The 25,416-nt window shown below is 34.6% G+C and overlaps 1 protein-coding gene across 2 annotated transcripts in view; it reads left to right on the forward strand.

Moving 5' to 3' along the window:
• EPHA3 (EPH receptor A3) overlaps positions 1-25,416 on the forward strand; it is a 330,559-nt gene that overhangs the window by 299,242 nt on the left and 5,901 nt on the right. For both annotated transcript variants that reach the window (XM_053565304.1, XM_053565305.1), the window contains exons 14-16: positions 5,725-5,874; positions 6,617-6,810; positions 21,201-21,356. In XM_053565304.1, coding sequence (XP_053421279.1) covers positions 5,725-5,874; positions 6,617-6,810; positions 21,201-21,356 — 500 coding nt within the window. The remainder of the gene's footprint in view (positions 1-5,724; positions 5,875-6,616; positions 6,811-21,200; positions 21,357-25,416) is intronic.

Genomic DNA, 25,416 nt, shown 5'->3' on the forward strand with positions numbered 1-25,416 from the left:
ACAGGGTGAAAAACGTTGCTTCTTCTTAGTCTGTATAGAAACCCAGTTAAATTCTGGACCCCATTTGTAATACTGCAATGAGGCTTGTCAGACACCATATAAAGCACTAGAGAAACCTCGCTCTGTAGCTACCCACCGTGTGTAAAGAATAGGAACGAGATCAGCTATCACTCTAGGTGCTTTCTAATTTCTCACATCCATACTGCAGTTGTAGAACACATAGCTATTTATGAAAAATAATGCGCTACCTATTCAGCATTTTCATCAGGCCTCCTAGAACATTGAATGATGAGCTATCTCAAACATAATGCAAAGAACCGTAAGTCTTTTATTTCTGTGAAAATTTTATTTTCATTGGGTTTTGTTTGAACATTTGAAATTGCTAATCCCCCTGTGCTGGCTCTAAATTTCAAATTGGATGTTTATTTTCATTTTCCTAAGACATCATGGAGTAAAATAATACATAAACATACACTCCTAGCAGATAAATAGGTCACCTGTTTATTTCAGTCAGCCTGTGGATCAGCATGTGCATAATTCTTTTGTTTGAACATTTTACTTCGCTTAATTCTACAAATGAACAGAGTAATGTGCATGTGTGAAGACTAAAGTTATTTTTAAATTATTGGTGGTGTTTATTCTAAAACGTTAATATTTAAGCAGTTGATATAGCATGTATACTATTCACAGGGTGAAATGAAAATCTTCATAGCCTTATACAAACTATAAGATACTTAATCCATGCAATATATTATGATATGTTTCATGATTTTATATGTATGGTAAAATAATTAACATGCAATGAATTTTATATTTACTATTAACATGGAGTTGGTAAAATGCTTTAACGTAACAACATTATTAAATAGTAGCATGAGGGGAAAGAGAAGAACATCAGAAAATAAAGTGAATTTTTTTTAAGATATCCTTATGCTATGTATTGGTGTCTTCTTCACATTTATATACATTCCGAAAAACTAGAGTGAACTCATTATTATCCAAAAATAAATTGCATTTTTAAATGCCATAAAGTATCAAAGATCTTTAGTAAAATTGACTACTCTAAGTCCATAAAATAATGAATAGGATTCTCACTTGACAGAATAAAACATACTTTTACAACCAAAAATGGTGGTGAAAACAGGAGAAGTAGAAAATAAGACTTGTGTTTTAAATGGTGAGAATGCAAAGCTGAAGGGGGAAAGGGAGCTTTTCCCCTGGACACCCAGTCTAGACAACCTAATAGAGCAGGAGGACAACAGAAGACAGACTGACCAGCGCTGCCTGGAAGAGTCCCAGATGTTCTGCAGTGGGTTCGTGTTTGACCAGGATGTTCAAATAAGAACTTTACCAGTTTCGGAAGACATGAAGGGAAAAGACCTCCCAAGAAAAAAGAACGTGTTTATAGGAAGACAGCATGAACTTAGGAGAAATGGAATTCAATTAAGTCCAGGAGCATCTGTTGAATGCCTACTCTGCACATTTTCCAAGATAATATCTTGGAAAGACAATTGCTGTCTACAGTGAGCACAGGCTCATGTGAGGTAGTCCTCTTTATCTTCAGCTTTATAATCCATTCAGTTTTCATAACCTTTTGACTTCAAATTATAGCATGGGTACACTATTTTGACTTCTGGAAGTGGATATGACAAGAGCTGTTAATACTATGTTCCCTAGGGCTGAACATGAAGAATTTGAAACTACAACAATGAACTTAAAGAGTTCATAATAATAGACACATTCATCCTTCCTTAAATTTCAGAATAAATTTGCTGGTTTGGAATCTCACCTGTAGTTTGATTTTTCAATTTCAAGTTCAATGTGTATGTGTTGGTTTTTCTTTGATTTAAAGCTATAGTGACTTGATTGTTGTTTGCTTATTGTAGGATGAGAAATTAAAATAAAATTTTTTAGTCTGATTTATTTTTAGCAACAATTGCTAAATTTAAACAGTAATTTGTAGTTAACAAGGTGCTTCCCCAATCATCCTCATTTGATTTGTTATATCAATATTAAAAGCATATTAATCAATTAAAGGAAACCAGGTAGAAAGAGCAGAACATATACTGAACACTGTTAAGGATCAGACATTTTATTAGTTGCTTTATTTATGTTATTAATCTATTACTAATGACAAAAACTCCCTAACGGTTAATAATTGTCAATCATCTTTATTATCTTCTTGATTCCCTCAGTAGCAGGTCTGCTAGGAGAATAGAATCTTGAATCTGTGATTAGTATTTCATTCTTGGACCTAAATAATCAGTCCAAAATGTTACCTAGAAGCAGATAATGAAAATTCCATAATTAGAAGGCAAAATGTTTCAAAATATTGAATAAATTATGGGTTAAAAACCTATCTTGAGGCTTCAATAATAATATTGAGCAAAGATAAACCCTCATTCACATCTTCTAAATAAAGAGTTTAATTAGCTCTAACTGTTCTCTTAGAATTAGTTGTATGGGTATCATACGTGAAAATATGAATTAATAATTTAAATAAATATGTTTGCTTCTAAATATATAAGCTCACTGGACTGTACTCTGGAACAGAATCTAGCCCATGAGAAAATATGTTAGGAAGCTAAAAGCTTTGTCAGCAGAAATGTCTGGATAAGTTAAGAACATTTAAAACTTTTTAAACAGGTTTCGTTGCTGAGCGGATTGAGAACCACTTATATTTTATATGTTCATAAGATGCTCAGAATAAAATGATAAAAACATCAGATCACCCCACTTCCTCACACTTCTCCATAGGGCAGCAACACAAGCCTTGACATTGTTAAGAACTATAGGAAAGCTTACATTAAAAACCTGAAAGACAAATAAGTAAGAGGGCTATACCTGCATTCTCCAAGCCAGCAAATCTAGTTGGGAGAGGCCCTTGTCATTTCATAGGTAACTACTGGGCGATGTGGCCAGGATATTTTCATAAAGTAGCACAGTCAACTAAAAGCCACCATATTTTTGTTAAAAATTAACACCAAGTTACAGATGGTGTAAAGATCACTTGATTAGTACTTAAGTTTTATAAATTATTGTATTGAAAGGTTTGTAGTTGTCATTCTAACATTCTAACAATTGTGTGTGTGTGCAAGCATGTGTGTGTTAGCCAGGCTGCAGCAATTACAAAACACATCAGGAAGAGAGCAGAAGTCCACACATCCCCACATCCCACATCGCACTCAGTTCCCTGCATTCTTAATGACCCAGTGTCAGCCCTACTGCCCTCAGAGATCCTCTGGCAGGAGTTTCTCTGAACACTCACTCATATTAAATTAAAACACTGGAGAGAACTGTGTTCAATTTCACTGAGTTAGTTCCAATCTTATCAAAGTAAAATTTCCCAGTGTATCATCTGTGATTAAATGCCAATTTGATATTTTTGCTTCCACTCTCGTTACACATATTAACTCTCACCAGAAACTTCTTTTGAAGCATACTTTTTTCTCCTCTGTACTTTGAACTATGCCCTTGTGCTTAAAATGAGGGCATGTTAGGTTTATGTTTCTTAATGCCCTGCTGTAACAGGGGCACCAGAACCAGGAACAAAAACCAAACACTGGTGTGGGTTAAAGTTGTCCTTCATTACCAAGGTTCAGAATGCCAGGAAGACAGGGAGAACATTCTGAAGGCCCGCCTTGGAGAGAAGTTCACAGAGTTCTTACACTCTACCCAGAAAGTTATCTAAGGCTGTCCATCATCCAGCCCTCTAATCTCTAGCTGTAGAACTTTGTTACATTTCTAATCTGTACATGTCCAGTGTATTGTTTTTTTTCTTCAGCCCCGGGTCATGATGGCCTTGGTGTTGGAACCAAGGGCGGACTGGGTGACGTGACTGACTGATAGCTAGTTATATCATTAAGTAATTTTTATAGCTGGGGCTGGAGGGAGGCTATTTCTCCTCTTACACTTACTATGTACTAGGAATAATGCTAAAGAATTACATGAAGAATTTTATGCAGCCCCACAACAACGTTATGAGCCAATACCACTATTTTCCCAAGTAACGAATGAGGAAACTTGTGCATACTGAGATTTAATGACGTATCTCTTAAGTGTCACTCCATTTCTGTAAAGCACTGCATCGCCTCTCCGGAGCATGACTTCAAATCTAGGGACATACTATGAGGGACAATGTCAATGGAACAAATTTTGATGAACATGGTTTAAAGTTTTGCTGATGTAAATTCTTTGAAATATCTATTCCTGGGGTGGCGCCTGTGGCTCAATCGGTAAGGCGCCGGCCCCATATACCGAGGGTGGTGGGTTCAAACCCAGCCCCTGCTGAACTGCAACCAAAAAATTGCCAGGCATTGTGGCGGGCTCCTGTAGTCCCAGCTACTCGGGAGGCTGAGGCAGGAGAATCGCGGAAGCCCAGGAGTTGGAGGTTGCTGTGAGCTGTGTTATGCCATGGCACTCTACCGAGGGCCATAAAGTGAGACTCTGTCTCTACAAAAAAAAAAAAATAAAAATAAAGAAATATCTATTCCTTTTGTCTTGGATTGTCTTTATGTAAATTTTTTTTTAATTATTTGAATATGTAATAGTGGGAGATAAATATTAAAAAACAATTGATCTCATGGAAACAGTGGTAGAATGATGGTTCCTAAAGGGCGGGAAGGGTAGTGGGAGCTGGCGGGTGGAATAAAAGTGGATGGTTAGTGGGTGTGAAAACATAGTCATCAAGATAAAATGAACAATAGTTGATAGCACAACAAAGTGAGCATTATTAACAATAAGTTAGGGCATACTTTAAAATAATTAAAAGAGTGGAATTTAAATACTCCTAGAACAGAGAGAAGTTAAATTCTTGAGGTGATAGATGCCCCATTTTTCTTGTATCAAAAATTGTATTCATCTTTCAAGTGACCTCACTTGGCATTGATATCTCTTAATTTACAAAGTCTCTCTAAGGAAAATCTTGGCTCCCTGCTGCACATCCACAGTGGCTTCCCCAACTGCCTTGTACTCAGTATAAGGTCCACGGACAAGCAGGATCAGGATTATTCTTCTGTTGAACAGAAGTTCTGAAAATGTAGTTCTAAGATCTATCTAGTTTATATGATGCCTACCTAGTATGTGGAAGGCACTTCAATAATTAATGATTAAATAAGGACTCAATAAATTACTCATGATGATTAACATAGTGAAGAGAGTTTTTTAAAAGTATATTTTTATTTTGAGTTTATTTAGTTACCAAAACTTAAAAGTACTTAGGTGCCCAAGGCATGATTTAAGTTGTTTTAAAATATTAAGTTATTCAAATTCTAAACTTTTATTGGTAAAGCATAAATCTATGTTAAATCAATAAAGATTGATTTATGATACTTGTTTCAATTCTAATATATGTTATATCACATCTACTTCAGGTGGTTTTTTTAAATGGTTAATGTGCCATATTTGTTATAAAATTTCAATACTGAAATATTTTTTCTATATTTTTCCTTTCATATTTTAAAATACTTCTAAATTGTTGGGAAGTAAATTTTGATACACATGGTATGCTACTCTGGTTGGTATTAAATTAGAATAACTTCAAACAAATAAAAATAAATAAATAAATAAATAAAATAGAAGAACTTAAAAATATTTTAACAGAAATTTGTTTTCTATTTCAGAACAGAAATACCCTGTCATATTATGTCATACTTCAGATTATATTATGTATGTTATATTTCCTATGCATTGGTCATTTATGTTCACATGATTTTATATTCAAAGGGAGGGAAGATCCCTATCCGGTGGACATCACCAGAAGCTATAGCCTACCGTAAGTTCACATCAGCCAGTGACGTGTGGAGTTATGGAATTGTTCTCTGGGAAGTGATGTCTTATGGAGAGAGACCATACTGGGAAATGTCCAATCAGGATGTAAGTATTTTTAGCCTATAAATTATGGGTTCAGATTAAAAGATCAAGCTGTGTAAGGAAGTGGAGCATAATGAAACCAGGTGGCTCCTGGCTTGTGACATTGAAATAGAATAGTTAGCAGAAACGAAACTGTTTCCAAAGTACAGCAAGCAGATTAACTGAAATGCTCTTACAGGTTTTATTCATTTCCCTCCAACCAGAGTTCAGAGAGGAGGCAAAAAGAAACATTCAAATAAGAATTAATGAAATAAGTGACCAGTAAGATAACCCACAGATTTTGAAGCACATTAAAATTTGAAAATCACTATTTTATAGGACACAAAAATATTCATAGCGACTTAATTGTACAGCACATAAGATTTTACTGAAGGAAGTTGCTATCATTTGGAAGGGACTATTTGAACTGTGGCCTTTTTCCCAGAGATCTACATAATCAAATAATGCTTTCTTTATCATGCCAAACTTTCTATATCATTGAACATTTATTTTTATTTTAATCTGAAAAGGATCTTTACAAGCTATTCGTTCCTAAATTCACTTTTCCTTTTTAAATGTGCTTTTGTATAACGTTTTAATGCATGGATAATTTGTTATTTAATTGCTAAACGATTATCCTTTTAGTCAATTTAAAAAAAGAACATTTTTTTACCTAACTTTAACATACGGATTTCTGTGCCCTGACTGTGAAGCAGTAGAGTAAGCCTTACCTCTTCAGTCCCTGGACACTTTGCATCTCACACAGGTAATTAAAGCTGTGGATGAAGGCTATCGATTGCCACCTCCTATGGACTGCCCAGCTGCCTTGTATCAGCTGATGCTGGACTGCTGGCAGAAAGACAGAAACAACAGACCTAAGTTTGAGCAGATTGTCAGCATTCTGGACAAGCTTATCCGGAATCCCGGCAGCCTGAAGATCATCACCAGTGCGGCAGCAAGGTGACACATTACACTGTGTTTCGTGCACTCACTCTGAAATTCACGTGTTTAGTATTTCCAAGGTGTTAATTTTTTTCTCCTATTCCCTGAATACATTATTTGAAACTCTTATTAGGCAAAGCTAGAGAGATGTTATTTTCCTTTCCATTTTTTATCTTTAGAAGGAATTCTCATGCTGCTTAATAGTAATGATAAAAAATTCTGAGATATTTTTAAACTTCCATCTTGACTAGAAATGATTCTACATTCATGCTTAAATCTTTGAGAAATAGGATTGCTGAGCACATACCTTCTTTTTACATTTTATGATTCAAGAAGTCCTGATTCATTCACAATATTGTACTGGCTTGTTGAATGCAAATTATGCTCCTCCACCCTTAAGTTAAAAAATATTTTCTTAAACCCTATTGGGTACCAAATATGCTGAAAGAGCCAATAAAACTAACAGTAAACTGAAGTCAGTGTTCCATGTACAGCAATGCAAATGTCAGTACATGGCAGCCATTACATAACCCAGACTGTACAATGTATTGCCCTTTATTCTTCTAAGTTAAAAATCACTTTGTTATCTCAGTGGGTGCGAAGAATGTGAATTACACTGCATCTCCACAGAACAATGGAATAAATGGGGAAGGAGATGAATTTTGTCAGGAGCCACATGAAAAGAAAAGGACTGTTAATGTATTTGATATACCTCAGAGAAATTAAAAGCGAACCTATCCTGTTTAGTAATTTATATTCTCATTGTTCACGTAAGAATACATCGGTTCTTTTACATTTTGATGATGCATGTTCTTACAGGCTTTTACTTGTGCTTTCTGATTTATCATATGAGCTTGTACATAGTTCGTGTTTTTAAAAGAATTTCTCCTGACAACTAGACAGAGAAGCACTTCAGACCTATTTGGGACTTGCAGTTATGTGAATACTCACTGGCTTGAAGACTAGTAATTCCAATAGCATCTTGATTATTCCTTAGAGTTTTCTTAGTAAGGATGACTTGTGGGCTATTCTTTGTTCTTGCATAACAACTTGCTTCTAGGCAACTATTCTCAACTGTGCTTTTTCTAGTTCTCCTTAAAAAGAGGGCTGTCGGCTATAGTTTCCATGCTACGAAGGACAGTAACTAAAGCTTGCATTCAGTGCGTAGGGAATACCTTGGTTTCCATCTAACTTGTCTCTTTAAAGATCAGGCAGTATTATGTATAAATGTTTGTGATTTAATACATATAAATACATAAAAAGTTTAATTAATTATGGTTTAGTGTCAGAATTTTTTAAAAAATCAATCATTTTCAAGGCAATATTTTAAGCAAAGTTAATGCCCCCAATCCACAATGAATAAAAAATGAAAATTTTAAACATTTTATTTATCCATTCATTTGTCAAAGGATACCCGGATTGATCCCATATCTCGGCTATTGTGAATAATGCTACAGGGAACATGACATTGCAGATATCAATCTAAGATGTTGATTTTATTTCCTTTGGATATATACCCGTAAGTGTGATTTCTGAATCATATGGTGGTTCTATTTTTAGTTATTTGAGGAACCTATGTACTGGTATCCATATGGCTATCCCAATTTACATTCCCACATTTTCACTAACACTTGTTATCTGTAGGCTCTGTGATAATAGCCATCCTGACAGGTGTGAGATGATATCCCATTGTGGTTTTGATTTGCATTTCCCTTCTCTCTACACCCTCACTAACACTAACACTTATCTTTAGACTTTTTGATAACAGCCATCCTTCCACGTGTGAAATAATATTTCACCATGGTTTTGAGTTGCGTTTTCCTAATGGTTTGTGATGCTGAGCATTTTTATACGTACCTATTGGCCATTTGTATGTATTCCTTAGAAAAATATGTTATTTATGCCCCTTGCTTATTATTTTCATCAGATCCTTTTTTCTTCCTGTCTTTTCTTTTCCTAACATATTTTGGATATTAGCCTCTTATCAGATATACCTTACATTCTATAAATACGTTTTCTAGGGATTGTTTTTTCATTTTCTTATTTCCTTGGCTATAAAGAAAATCTTTAGCCTGATACAGTCCCACTTGTTTACTTTTGCTTCTACTGCCTGGGCTTTTTGTGCGACGTCCATACCTTGCTGCCAAGACCAATGACATAGAAGTCTGTCTCCAGGTTTGCTTCTGTGAGTTTTACAGTATCAGGTCCTAAGTTTATCTATTTTGTATTGATCATATAGAGATTTTACATTTATATTTGAATAAGATGAATAAAGAGAATCTGAACCAAAGCCTTTATATTCAGTATGGAAATAACATTTAGGGATCATTAAAATGGAATTTAGTAATAGATCCTTAGATAAAACTACATATAACTTATCCCATAAAGATAAATCTCTACCCTAAATTTCACGTAAACAGACCTTTTAGAAATCTACCTGACAGTTTAACAACTAACAGGGTAAGAACCCTGCTCTTGCCTCAGCCATACGGACCTCATTTTGTACCCTGAATCCATTTCTTTTGATCTTTGCACAATACTAATCACAGCAAAGAGAAACATCTTTTCAACTCTTTTCCTCTCATAAAAAATACATTTAAACCATTTCACAGGACAATATTGTCAATATAAGCTAACTCATGCAATATGATGTAGGGATATTTAACACAAATTTTATATACTTTCTTGATAAATACTCTTAATATCAGATCATAGTGTGTCAGAATATGTCATAGCTTCTAAACTTTAATATATGTATCCCTAGTTTACTTTTCCATTCTTATTGAAATAGATTGAAATTTTTTCCTGATATATATTCTTTGTTACCTGAACAAACTCAATTTTTTTAGTTAAAAGACAAAATTTCAGGGATTATATAAACATTTTTTCCATGAAGTGCCATCTGTCTCAATTAACTAAATATACAAGTTGGGGTAACTGTATTGACGTTTTTATTCATTGCCATTAAAACACACAGTAGGTGAGATTTTGTCATCATAAAGTTATTATGAAAAACCTCTTCCAACAACATCAAGAATTTTTTTTTCCCTTTGGAAAATTTTCCTCCTTTTGATAATGATTATTATGTCATCCTTTTCATAACTGATTAAAATTATTTCTGCCTTTAATTTTTCACTGATGTCTGGGCTAAACACTTAGTGAGAAAATGCAAAACTATTAGATGGTAACTTCAACAGCAAAACCGAACACCATGACACCTGTGTTTTCCTCCCTCTAATTACAAGAGGATGTTCTTGCTTCCTTTCAGATTGTATAATTATGTGTCCTCTACTTTACCTGGAGTGAATCCTCTACTCTACCACTCTTCTTAGATTTTCCCCCCCTCGCTTTTTCCTACATGTATCCAGGCTCTTTGTTTCTGCAGGATCACTGATATAGAAATATACTCTACTATGTTTTTTCTCAAATTTTCTTGGTGGTAAGAGTCACCTGAAGAACTTCTTAGCATACAACTATCAAGGTCTATCCCAAGCTACTGGTATTCAGAACTCTGGGAAAGGAGAACAGAATTTGGAAGTTTGATTAAAAACTCAAGATGATTTTTCTCATCAGGAGAATTTAGGAGTCACTGCTTGTCAATATTGCCTCTGCTGGCCCCACACCTCTATCTGGCCCCACTACTTCTTTATTTTCCTAAGATTTTTCACAGCCAAACTCCTCAAGTAATAAACTTACAGGCTTATACATTCAATATTCTGAAAATTTTCCTTCTAGTTTCTCTTGCTGGCCTGATCCTTTACCTACCTCTTAATATAACCAAATACACCAGCACCTACTCATTTGCCCAACCAGGAATTAGGGCAACCTTTGGCACCTCTATCTTGCCTTCCACACATTGATCCAGATGATCACAGAATTGATGAGATCCATCTCTCCCACTTCCTGCTTAAAATTACTCTATCTATGCCTTTTTTCCCTTTTGATCTGGACCGTTGCAATAGCCTCTATCCTTTCCCTACTTTTATGTTGCCTAACTCCAAACATCTTTCTCTACAACTTTCAGAATCTTCCCATGAAACATCTGAGATAATTTCAGTCACCAGTTATAATGAAGTTTGAATTCCCATCACCGTTAGAAAGAATCAAGTCTGCTTTTGATGGTTTATAAAAACTGCTTCTCTAAGAACATTTCTTTTATTCAACTGTTCATGTATTCTTTTTTCCAACAACTATTATGTGCCGATCTACCATGTAAAAGGCACCACGTAGACTTTGGAGAACACTGAAGAAAACAAATGTGGTTTCTGTCATCCCTCACCTTACATTACAGGAGAGGTACAATAAACAAGAGCCAAGTGCAGATCCGGAAGGGAGTAAGTCGATGGCTGTGATATACTACACAGGAGGAGCAGAGAAAGAGCCCACTAAGGAGGTGACGTTTGAGCTGAGACCTGAAGGAAGCAAATGAGGAGGCTGTGTAACATCCCCCCCTCCCCCACCAAAAGAAAGTGTTCTTAGCCTAGGATAAAAAGCCAGCAAATGCCTTGAGATGTGAAAGAATTTGGAGACATCTAGGAAGTGGCAGGCAAGGGACCACATGAAAAGCAGAAGGGAAAGGAAGAGTCTGTCATGCATTTGAGGAGGCAAACAGAAGCCAGAGCACTTGAGACTACACAGGCTATGGTGAAGACTGAAATGGCTTGCAGGTGCACGCGGAACCCATTAGGGCATTTGAAGAAAGAAATAAAAGGATTTGATTTATATAACTGCTTTGTAGGGGGAGGAGCAAAAGGAGGAGGAGATAAGGGTCATTTTAATCTCCCAACTTCTACCACTTTTGCTTGAACAGTACTTTATCCTCAGCAGCCCCTTCTAGTTCCTTCAGAAAGTAAAAGCACATTCCCCTTGTCTCAGATTCTACTTCGTGCTTTTCTTCCTTAAGGAAGCAGCTTACACACCACATGTTCATTGAGACATTCTCTGGCAACTTCAGAGAAGTAAAGCTTAACACTATTATTCTTTTACAGAGCACCATATTCTTGTCCTCCTCCCCCATTTCCATTCTTTTTCTGTGCATTTGTGTGTGGGTGTGTGTGATTTATAAATATCCATCCATTCTCCCAATAAACTCACTCTACGAGATTGGGTGCCGAGCTTCTCTTGTATTTCCAGTGCCACCTTGACAGTAGTAACTCAATAAAAATTTCCTAAATGCCCTTTTTTTTTTTTTGTTAGCTCAACTCTGGAAATACACACTAAAAACACAAGAGAAACTATTTCAAATTGTGCCTCTACACACACCTAGAGGGTCCTTCATGAAAACAGCATCATTCTTGTGGAAATGATGTTTTCCAGACGTCTTTCTGGATTTGGTTAGCTTTATGGTAAAAGTTTTTGTTTCTTCTAGTATGTTGGTGAGGTACACTTTAGAACTAACTTATTGAACTAGGAAATTTTGTTTCATGTGCTGTTAGAGAAATCTTTTCATAATGCATCATTTCACTTTTCACCCCTCATTAGATTTGATGCTTTATAACAAAACCATTCTCAAAGAACCTTCCACTGTGAGTGTTTCTGTGATTGTCACTGCTCATTGTACGTGACTAGAAGTGGAGACTACGGAAACGCGGATGGTCAGGGTGCGCCACATCAAAAACTTCCTTAGCTGCTGCGAGGAACGATGGGAATTCAATTTTGTGTTATGCTTGTTCTCTGGATGTTGATTTATTTTTCTAAAAGTAGAGTAAATCAGAGGAGATATGTAAGAGTTTGAAGTTTGACCGTACTTCATGCCAGGCTACAGTTGACTAGTTAGCAGTAACCTGAGTGGGCATTACACTAGGCACTGTAATATCGCACAACACAGCCTCCATCCTCAGCAGCGAACATGTAAATATGGAAGAAAAAATAATATTCATAAATACTATAACACACCTCAGAATTTTTAATTATTGGAGCAAAAAGATACAGTGTTCAGAACACTAGGAGAGGTGAGTTTATGTTTGGGTTCCTAGGAGCTTTATACAGAAAGTGACCATTGGATGGTATGAAATTTGTCTAGGCAGGTGACAGGAAAAGATGGTAAGAAGCGGAAGGAACACTGCACCAAAAAAGGGAAGACACACACAAATGTAGGCTGCTTTGGCATTGGTATAGGACAATAAAGAACATATGTAGGAAGAGCCTTATAGAAGATTTTGTCAGATGATGGAAGAAAAAAATTGTTTTCTAGAATTTTGACTTATCTATGAGGTAAGAAAAACCATTGAAAGTTCTTAAGTGAGATGTTGCACTGTGTTGGTTCTTTGGGAGAAACCCCTAAGAATGGGCTGGAGGTGAAGCGATTCTTGAAAAGGAATTAGGAGATGCTTTCAATAGTCTAAGAAAAGGCTTAAGTTAGGGTCAAGTGAAGAAAATAGAAAGTGTGTGAATTTAAAACATTTTACTTGTGTATTATAGGATATGGAGACTTATAAGATATGTGGAACGACAGAGAAAGCATCAGAGGATATTTCCAGGGGAATGTGAAGGGGAAATTTTTTAAATTTCAAATAAATATAGGATACATATAATTAGGTTTCATTATCTGTGTTTGTTAGGTGAAGGCCAAGTTGTAGTTGAGCCCTTTATCTGAGAGGTGCAGCCATTGTTCCCACTAGGTGGGAACTTACCAAGCATCCTCCTTTCTCCCCCCCACCACCTGCTTCTTGAATTTAATTATATTTTTCTCTTGTGTGGCTGTGTAGTTGTTCATTGACTAGTTCTGTATTAGTATTGGGCACATTGGATGCTTACTTTCCATTCTTGTGATATTTTGCTTAGAAGGATGTTCTTCAAATCCTTCCAGGTAAATATAAAAGATGTAAAGTCTCCATCTTTCTTTATGGCTGAATATTATTCCAGGGTATACATATACCATAGTTTATTTGTTCACTCGTGAGTTGCTGGGCACAGAGGGCCATTTCGAATGTTGGGGGCCTCTCACAGCCAGAGGTAGAAAGGCAGAGGAAGAATAGATGAGCATTCTGAATTTCCTGCCACAACCTGGGGGAGCAATTAAGGCTATGCATGCGATATAGAATATTCTTTTCATAGAGATCAAAAAAGTGGTCAAATGAGAAAGATGTTTATTAGATACAAATTTCAATCCAGTGATGGTACTTTCTATCAGAAATATAACTTTCTTTATTCTTCTAATATTATTTAATTTTAAATTAAAGTTCTCATATCCCATGGATTATCAGGAGATTTTATGGTTAGTGGAGGGTTTGGTTTACAGAGGTTGACATTGAGCTATCCTTTACCTCCATCTTCCTGGTTGTAATTTTCATTGGCCTGTGTTCCTTCTGTGTCTCCCTAGGGCCTGAGAATCTTAGTGAAGTCTCTGAATTCTCCACCGAGTATGGAATCACTAACTCACATGTCTACAAGAGCCAAGAGCTAAAGGAAATGATTGAATGCTTTCATTGTACATAACAGGGTGTGCAGTGGAGATTTTAAGCTCCTTGTAAGGGGGCTGTGGAGCTGATCAGTGACAACGGATGGCAAGCCTAGAAGGAAAATAAATATGAAATAGTCATTAATATCGCAGAATGTTGGCCTACTGCTTTGAAACTCCCTCTGTTTTTAGAGCTTGGAGAACAATATCAGTTACAGTACAGAACAACATGAAATGGGTGTAAAAACAAGAAACAAACAAAGTTAGGCTGAAGTTTAGACAGTTGCAGGAAACCACAGCTCAAGGAATTTTCAAAGAGTGAAAGAAATGAACTTTGTTATCAAAAGCTACAAAGGGAAAAGAAAAAAGAGAACTGAGGAAAAGGCTTCTCAATTAAAATGTAGAAAGAACTGTGTGGGTTCTTTTTAAGCACTATGATGATATTATTTTAGAGTGACAGGAAATTTTAAGAGGTTTAATTAGAGTTAGATGATGAAAAGGAAAGGAAATATAAAAAAAAGTGCTTTGAGAAATTTAGGAAAAATATAATCATAATGCATGTATAAAAGGGTGAAAATGAAGCTCTCCCCTTCTCTGTTCTTTTGTTTTTTTTTTTTAAATCAGACAAATGTGTCTCTAAGATGTTAGTGGTAGAAAATCTTGCTATAAAAATAAATAATGGAAAATAAATAAAATAAAAATAAATAAAAATAAACGGAAAATAGTCTTACAATAACAAGTATTCTCTATAATAGAAATACACAAAATTCATTTCTTAAAAGAAATTATTTTGAAAATTATTTTTATGACTCGTGCTTTTAAATAAATTTATTCATTTACTCTAATGAATGGAGGTAAATTAAAAATTTAAAAGATTAAAAACAAGAAAAAGGAGGGTTCATTTGTTTCTATTCAAGTAGTAAAGCATTGAAGATAGATTCCACATTTTTATTACTGTAGATACTTATTTTGAAGACATATATATATAAATGTGTATATATATATATGAATATATAAAATGATATAGAGAAATAACTTATTCTTAAATTCATAGAAATTTCACAATCCAAGTTATTGAATTCTTCTATACTATTGTAAATAATGGGATACAAATTCTTGACATAAAGAATTAAAAAGTGTATTTAATATATTAGACTAAGGTTCTGCATACTCAATTATACTTAATTATTTTCAGTGAAATGATTTTAAATATTTGGTTCCATCACACCTATCACTAACTTTTAATGGATTTATTTTTATTAACTTGCAGCTTAAATAGGAGCACAAATAAATAATGCTCATAATTTTTCCACGTTAAAGGGCATAAGCAAGCATTAGTAAAAAGTTTCTGATCTCTGAAAGTAAATAACATAATTTTTTTGAGAGTAACTTCTGCTTTAATTCATTCTATTCCCTTCAAGATAAATCTAATAACCAAAACTCAAAACAATCTGCTTTTATTTCTCAAATTGACTTTGACCTCAAATTCTGAAACTGACAGAGTGACTGAATAAACATTGATACAGAACCTTTTAGAGGGAAGCAAAGATGCCAAATACCCAGGTGATCTCTCTTTCTTTTTTTTAGTCTTAAAATCTGACTAGCTAATTTCACTACAGGGAGGAATTAAACCCTGTGTAATAGCTATAGCTGTTAAGATTTTTGTCCTTAAGGCTGAGAGATAATTAAAATAAACACAAAGACTTTACTTCTCCTTCATGTGTCATTTATATAATAGTTTCCTTGGAGAACTATATATAGTCAAAATTATTTTTAGTTACTGATTACAAATTAAATTCACCTAATCCTATCTTGATTTTTAATGCCAGCGATTAAGAAGATCATGGTCATCATCAATCCATATTAAAAATATTTAGCAAATATAAGATTTTTCCCCTGAAATACTGTGATAAAACATCTTCTGAAATAAAAAAGCAGGATATAACAGTATTAAAAAATTATATTACTATTCTTAGACAATTATAAATGTAGAGACCAGTAGTACTTTGAAATTAAGAAATTACACTTTAGATTTAACATATTCCATGAAAATATTTGCAACAAAATAAATAACAATTATAGTATTATAGCATGCATCTCTGATATTATCTCTTAGACTAAGAGGCATATAATTATTCTTCAAGACATATGTATTACTCATTATTTTTGATACATGAAAGGTAAACCTTGTTATACACCAAAAGGAGTGTTTTATATTATAAAGGACAATAGTGATAAAGAATTCTAAGGCAGTATTGAAATAAGGTCATTATCAGGTTTTCTTAGGATTGGCAGTAGTTAATTGACATTTGTTCCCCAGTACCTGGAGGTTATTGATATGCACATATTTACAGCTAAAATAGGACTTGAAGGGAAGAAAATGTATGAGTCCCTCTTTAGAGCAACAGTACGAAAACCCATAAAAGAGTAATTCACAAATCTTAATACAAGGAGGGAGAGAGAAAGGGAAGAAAGCTATTTTTCCCTTCCCCTGAGCAAACATGTAATTTCCATGATTTCTTTTTAATGACTGTGGTCTTTGGCCAGTAGGTACTGATTTATGAAAAGCTGTAAAAGATCAGGTGGAACTCTGTAGGACATCGTTTACAGCTGCATGGATTGAAACCTATCTAATTTTTCTAGTAAAAGTGTGAGCTCACAGTGCACATCACCCAGCCTATAAATTTCCCCTTCAAACCCAGCGTCTGGGCTGGGTCTGAAAAAACGCCAATCCTTGCAGCTGCTCAAAAGGTCCGGATTCCCTTGGTGTGCATGAAGAGACATCACAGGCTCTTCACAGTGAGAGACAAATTCCTATCCATTGATAAACTCTCCAGATGTCCTCTCTGAGGAGGAAAGGAACCAATTTTTATTTGAAATCCCCGAAGAAATCCTGAAAGTGGAAAAATGATACTTTGCAGGGCTGGTTATTTTGAGGTCACTGGCATTAAAATTAGGTCGTTTTTTTTTTTTTGTCTTGGTTGTACTTTGATCCAAGTCATAAACAGACAAACTCAGTTGGGGTCTCTCTAATCCCTAATCCTCATGTCCTGTTCTATTTCAATTTGTTTATACTTATTTTCTCTAAACTCTTGTTCAGTCTGGCTAAAGTGTTGAGTGTGAAAGTACAAACCATTTGGAATTGAGATGAAAAAATTCTGCATTTTGCTGTTAGGCACACTTCATAAATATTCTGAATAGATGTCCTGGGGTTTGATTCTTCATACCCACAAACCCATAAATTAAAAAGTATTACTATTCATGGGACTAAAAGTTGACATCAGGTTCAATGCTACAGCTACTGTAGATGTAGAAGCTGTGTGTGTACTTGCACGCCTGTAGATAGTTTAATATTTTCTTGTTCCAGTTCTAGGTCCTATTTTATTTTTCCTCATAAAGTTTTCTCATAACTGACTTAATGTTGTTCTTATCTATTTAGTTTACTGGTTCAATGACTTACTTACTGATTCCAATGTTATATCTAATGCTTGTTAGTGATGAAGGCTATTTCACCCATGATGTTCATGCTAAAACAACCCAAGAATATTCTGGGTGGGAACATGAATTATTTGTCTCTATCTGTAATTCATTAAATTCCTAGGAAAAGAACCAAAATAAGAAATTTTAAATTATGTAAATAAACCATTTTTTTCCTCAGATGCATGCTTCAAAGAATCACAGAAAAGTATGTGGTATATGTTTCAGAAGAAAATAATTTATAATATGTTTTATTTATATTTCATAGTTTCCTAGCTGTTCCCAAAGAAAAGAAAATTATTATCAGCACTTTGTAAAATAATTCCTTATATTTTTAAGATACTCTCTGACAGTTAGTTAAAACTAAACCATATCAGCTCAGTGCCCATAGTTGAGTGGTTAGGGCGTCAGCCACATACACTGGGGCTGGCAGGTTCTAGCCTTGCCTGGGCCTGCTAAAACAACAATGACAACTACAACAAAAAAACAGCTGGGAATTGTGGCAGGCACCTGTAGTCCCAGCTACTTGGGAGTCTGAGGCAAGAGAATCACTTTAAACCAAGAGTTTGAGGTTACTGGGAGTTGCGATGCCACAGCACTCTACTGAGGGTGACATAGTGAGATTCTGTCTCAAAAAAAAAAAAAAAAAAACTAAACCATATCACAGAAATGTTAATGATGATCTCCATAATTTAATTTTTTATTTTAAAATTTGAGCAGTTGAAGTAGAAAGGCTTGAAGTAGTTGAGTTGTTTAATCTGATGGAAGGTTGAAAATTCCTCCACTTTCAACTACCCTCCACTTAATGACTGTGACAGGGAAGGAACTATCTATTAATCTATATTTCACACAGAAGTTGAAAATAGAAGTGGAACTAGAATGTAATGTTGTCTTTTTAAAAAAACTCAGCATTAAAAAATGTGACTATTTCTGTCAAATAAATTTAATGCATTCTCATAAAAGTTCAGATTACTAATCAATGTATAAGCTTCTCATGTACTCCAAGCAACAGCATGCAGGTCTAAATATGATCACTAAGAGTAGTTGAAACCTCTGAATATTTAAGTGGGGTTAGAGTTAGCACATTAATGGATTTGTGACATGGACAGATTTTCTCATTAAGATGAGAAGTGTTTACCACATGCCCTATGCAGTTTTCAATGGTTGCTGCTCATGGATAAAACATTGTATAGTTTCATTTTGTCTGTAAAACTCAATTTGCTATTATTTTATGCCCTTTCTGAGGTTATTATTGAAATTAGCATCTTAGAGAGCTAAATTCATTTCTAAAATAAGGATAAATTTCAGGTTGATACAGTCTTCATTTGTTTTGGTGTCTTCCGACAACTAATTCTAAATGTTGAATTTTAGCACTTCCAATGATTCATTTCATTTCAGCAAATAATGCATTTTAAGTATCTAAGAAAAATGCTACCTTTTTATAAAAACCTGAATATTGGGTATTTTAGAAATAATTCTAAAAATGTTTTAAAAGAGTTATGCAAATTAAATCCAACTTCAGTGTCACAAAACATGAAAGATTCTGAATGATAATTCTGAAAAGGTAAATATCAAGTGTGCCTTTTTTAATAAATAAATAAAGATTAGGTTATGATATATACAGTTTTAATCTAATAATATGTTTTATTGCAGTAATAAAAACAGAAATGACAGAAGGCAAAATAGCACATCCACTTACAAGTATTAACTGTGGAAGCATTGTGAGCTGTGGAATCACTGATCATTCTAATGAGGTCCTAAAAATGCCTATTTTAGAAACTTAGGCCTATAACATTATGTGCCTAATATTATACACGACAAGTTACTGAAAATCATACTTAGCAAGTTCATTTCATCCCCAATATTTATATAAACTGGTATTTGCTATATTATTTTTGAAGTTTTGAAAAGTTATACCATTTTATCCCTAGTGTTACTTTATATTGGAATAATGCACAGCTAACAGATATTGTTTATTAAGTTCCAGTACATTCTTTCCAAGTTTTAGGTACATCTGCTCATTCACTCTTCATTTGTTTGAAATCTGTGCCATTTTCTTCATCTGTAAATTACAGAACAGACAAGATAAGAAAATACTCAAGGTTGCACAGATAGTATGTGGTACACTCAGAATTCAACCCACACTTTTGGGTTCCTGTAGAGGGGAAATTCAATGTGAACAAAGTTTCACCTAAATGGTACAGCCTAGCAGTAAAGAGTGTGGGCGGTGGTATAAAATAATGTGGGTCTAAATCAAAGCTCTGCCACTTTTATCTAAGAGAACTCAGATTTATAACTTAATCTCTTTCAGTTTCAGCTTCTGCATATATTATAAAAGGGTAGATTGCACTGGTGCCTATGTCATGTTGTAAAGATTAATGTCCTTCATGTCTATGTAACATGCTCAGCATAGCACCTGGCACATGGGAAGTGCTCACAAATGTTTGATATTATCAGAAAACAGAACCTTCATAACTTATGGATATCATTATTTATTATTATTAATCCAAGCACAGGGACTTCATAATCGTTTTGGGCTTAGCTCTCTTCCTCCAGAAAAAGGAATAAAGAAAATGGGAGGTCAATAAATAGTTCACCTGTGACTGGTCTTAGCCTTGTGAGTCAATAGACAACTAAAAAGTTTACTGTGAGTAGAAAAATAAAAACCTCCAAGGACAGTGTTCATGAACGTGATGCTTCTTTTGAGGGATGTAAACATAGTTTCCTTCATTTCTTTTACATGTCTCCTGTTCCTTCTGTTTACCAGATCTTGCAGATGGTTTAGATTAGCAATCAGGTCTATAATTATACAATGACATAAAACAACCCTAGAACAATCCTTCTTCTTCATGTTGATTGTATGTTGCAATATAAATCATAATTACAATTTCTATCTCTACATATACTATATATAATATCAAAACTATATATTATTGTACAGTATACATTATGCATACATATAATGAACTCCATTTTTGTGTTTCCAAATATGCAATAATTTTTATTTTTATTAACATTCTAATATTATTTAGATCTGCACTGACTTCATGTCCTGCTGTAAGTATACCCCAGATTGCTCAAACCATTCCTTAAAGAGCAACCTATGCAATGTCTAAAAACATCCAAGACTTAAAGCTAAACTCCAATCCATCATCATAGCAGACAGAGAAGTCTTCACTGTGTCTCTTGTATCACTGTATCTTAAATTACCACCATCTTTGCTAATGGTTAAATAAATTAAATGATAAAAAAAGGTATGTATAGATATATTTATGCCTTTCATTGGTAAAGTTTCAATAATGTAAAAAGCAGTTGTGACTGGAAAGGAGACCACTTAGAAAAGATGATTGGATGGTGTTCCTCCAGGCTGCCAGCTTGGCAGATGAAGCCTTCATGGTAGATAAACTCCACAAATGGACAGGAACACCACATGAAGTCTGCAAATTCCTGCCAAGACTGGTGTCAAATTTTGCCGTGCAGCAACTCTGCTGACTCCTGATCTCTCTCCCTTTGGTGTTTCCCTTTCTTGCAGACCATCAAACCTTCTTCTTGACCAAAGCAATGTCGATATCACTACCTTCCGCACAACAAGTGACTGGCTTAATGGCATCCGGACCGCACATTGCAAGGAAATCTTCACAGGCGTGGAGTACAGTTCTTGTGATACCATAGCCAAGATTTCTACAGAGTAAGAAAAAAAATTATTAAAGAGAATTAACATTTCTTCTGAACTTCCTACAATGCATGTTCTGGATGAGCGTGTTATAGACATTCGTTTACCTCTGAGGTACTTACTGTCTCTCGTAACTGCTGAGCTGGGTGCTGAGTGGGTTTCTCTGTGACCCACACCTTCTTGACTGATGCACATTGCTGTGACTTCCTCTCTCATGATAGGACCCAATGACAAGGGTCTTCACTGACACTATGATCTTCAGATAGGCCAACAGTTAAACACCCATATCCATACTGCAGACCTAAGCCCTAAATTAAAACACAAGCAGGCATAGCTTGCTGATTATTATATTACTCCATTTGTGATTTTCTGTTATTTTTACCAAAGCTTGACCTCTGTGAATGTGGAAAATTGAGAACCGAGTGAATAATCTGTCTACAAGGAAAACATGTTAATAAATGAAAGTCATTTCCACAACTACTAAATAAACATACCATCATCTAGTCATCATTGTCTACTCTGTAAAGGATATCAAGCTGGAAAATGGAGTTAGTTTAAGTTTATCTTAAGTTTAAGATACGACTTTTTTCCATAAAAGGCCCCTTGTCAGTTCTGAAAGATGGAATATGCATAAGAATTTCAATACTAATTTATGGTTTCATGTATTGAAAGCCAATAATAATGAAGTATAATTTATGGTTTCATGTATTGAAAGCCAATAATAATGAAGTATAATGTGATGCATTTCTTAGACAGGGATCTTTGATGATAGGAATCTTTTGATTTGAGAAATCCATGGACTCAAGGAAAGGTAGTCTGTAAGAATCAAGGGAATCCAATGAATAATCAAAAATTTTAGTTCTTCACAAGGTCTGGAATTTGGCAAGTGGAAAATGAAAAGCTAGAAGTCATATTCTTCTCCATGTCCCATTGAATGAGAACCGATTACTTCACATTCTAATGTAACTGCATCATTCTTTTTTCTTTCTGCACAGTTATTTTCTGTATTCCCATGTTCATAACTAAAAATGGCCCTCTCAATACTAGGTCATGCAGTCTCCTGGTGCATCTTGTGACCAGGACCCAGCTCTTTTAACTCTGAGTTCCCAGAAGAAAAACTCAGACTAAAACTGCATTTCAGGCTCAGTCTCATTTGTAGATTGGCATGCACCTCTACAGTCACACATGTGCCAAAGTTCAATCATTTCTTTTCAAAAGAAGTGCAGTGAGATAGAATGAACTTGGATCTAGGGTCCCTTTCCTGAGGGTAAGGTGGAGGACTGCTCCAAAGAAAGAGTTGTGTGATAGGAAAATACAATGAAAGTTGTCTGGGATGTTGTTCCTTGTGTGGTCTGTTGGGAAATTGTATTCATCTTTGAGTCAGAGCCTTCTGTCTTTGATCTTTATAAAAATTCAATAAACTCTTTATTCCATTCAAGTACCTTTAAGTGTTATCCCCTCCAAATAATTTTTAAAATTTTAAAATGTTGTTGAATATATAAATAATTTCATTATCACCCTGTCAAACATTTAAGGAAAGTCACAATGGAGAATAACATACACATATTTCATATCAAAGAAGAGTGTGAAATATAATTCGTAGAGATACAAGCTACCAACAAGCAAATTACAAAGTTTATAATATATGCTACAACACTACAATTAGAAACACATACAGCCTTTATCTAGCAAGCAAGGCCTTTAAAAAAAAAAAAAAAAAGAAACTTGTAAAAGACTTACAGAAGAGGTTTATTAATATTAAAGAGGAGGACTTGTTCTCGAAGAGTAAACGTGCTCTAGTTTATTTATCATGATTGGCATTCTTGTTCAAAATGGAATGCAGTGTTTATTGAATAGACTTTTGATCCAATTGAAAATAAACTTTGTGTTTCTGTGGTACTTAATTTTATCAGGCACAATCTCAGAATCTATTCATGTATTTAAATATTTTTATAAAATCTTAGTTTACTAATATAAACAGGATTATCAAATACAAGACACCTACTGTAGAGCATAGAAAGAGAGCAAAAAACAAACAAAAAGTTGAACATTTCCACACTATGGCCATATTTTCAAAGGTAAAATTATGAAAATGTTTATTTTCAATAAAATACCAACACTCAGAGCTTTTCAATTTTGAAATGCCATGTTGCAGTATATGAGGCAGAACCCTGTTAATGAGATTAACTGCTTAGTTTGCAATTTAAATATAGTTAGCCTTATCAGCTAGGAATGTGATAAGAAAGCTATTTTCTTAAAAAAAGGCAAATGACAGTATTTCTTATATTTCCAAGTTAGCTAAGTTTTGTGACAACAGTACAGTGTTGGGTATCGAAGTCTTTTGGCTGATTAGAATATTTTTTACTGTATTATTATTATTTGAACAACCTCTGAATATACATTCAAGATGAAAACAGACTTTTCTAAGAGATTCAGCTCTTTCAGGTTTGTCCTTCACGCTGTCAGATGATCTTGGATTATCTCTCTCTTCCACTCCCCACAACATTCTTTCTTCTGTCCTTTCTTCTCTGTCCAGGGACAGTGTAGGATTAACATCTATTGCCCTAAAACTCCTTGAAAGGAATTATTTTTGCCTTGGGCTTCCACCATGTCATGAATCTCATGCTCTCAGATTATATTACAAAAATAACAATTTATTAAAAATCTTTAATATGCTAATAATGTCAGTAAATCATGTAAGGTAACATTTTCACCTTAATGCTATGAAATATTCATTTTATCTTTACCTGTTCTGTCTTGGGCTTATTGTTTGAAACTGATTGCTTTTCAATCTCTATTTGCTTTTTGCCACGAAGACTCAATTCAGAAATGCTTTGCTTGACCAAATAATCCTGGAGATTCTCCTAGAATAGACAGAGATACCTAAGAGGGATACAGAATTTCTTTTTGTTTCTATATAGACTATCAAGTCATAAGAAAAGGTCAATATAGTTTTATATTCAAATAAATATAAATTTACTTCCATTAGTTTAGGGATTTTAATTGACATACAAGCTACTCAAGTCACCTTGTTTTCAAATGAAGCCTAGAAAATATGTAGTTTATTTAATAAACATCTATTTAAAAATATCATTTCATAGCCTAAGAAGGAATTGAGAATAAACTGAGAAAAGAAGAGATAAAAGAAAAAGGTAGAGAGTGTGACTGTAGGAAACCAAAATGTGAATTAAGTGGGTGGAATGAATATTAAGTATGTTAATAGCTACGGTCACTGTTTCACCCCCTTGGATGCCATTGTCAAAGTGCCATCACCTGTCCTGTTGCCTTTTAAGTCCTTTTTAAGTGCCTTTTAACACATTCACCTCTGATCTCAATCTTGAGCTCCACTTTAATCTTGAACTTTTATACCACTCTTCTATATAGGATAGTCAAAATGGAATGAACAAACACACAGAGAGCTTTATCGAGACTGCAGTATCTGGGAGTTAGTGTTCAGAGCACTTTGGACATGGTAAAGCACATTGTGGCAAGAGTAGAGATAGTAGACAGTACATAAAAACCCCAGCAAGAGGATAGCCCAAAGGGATAATTACTTTAATTCTCATTTCCAAAATCTAGAGTAATACCTTGCATTAAGTACAAACGAGATTACATATCTGTTTGCTCATATAGCCAAAGAATCTGAGACAGTTTTATGCAGAAAATGTCTTGAGGAATACACTCAGGAGGTCCCAAAGGAGTGAAGAGGCATGTCCCAAATTGATCTGTGAACATTCAACATCTGATTTTTTTTCAGCCACTTTGGCATGAGAGCATCAGTTCAGAAGAGAAGATCAGGGCCGACGTCACAGCACAGATTATTCCATCACTAAGCTTAAATTTCTCATAGAGCTCAGGAAATTACCATTCTACTTTGGGACATTTTTTGTCTTCTCTATCATTTATTATCTATTATTTAAGTTTTTAAAAAATGGGGAAAAGGAAGGAACAATGGAAATCGTCATAAAAAATATGATACAGTATTGAAAGAAAGATGAAAGAAAATACAAAAAGAGTGAGCAATCTATTGATTTGTATACCTAATTTATATCTGTCCTGTTTTCTGGCTCTGGAC

The sequence above is a fragment of the Nycticebus coucang genome, chromosome 16 (genome assembly GCF_027406575.1).
Source record: "Nycticebus coucang isolate mNycCou1 chromosome 16, mNycCou1.pri, whole genome shotgun sequence".
Lineage (NCBI taxonomy): Eukaryota > Metazoa > Chordata > Mammalia > Primates > Lorisidae > Nycticebus > Nycticebus coucang.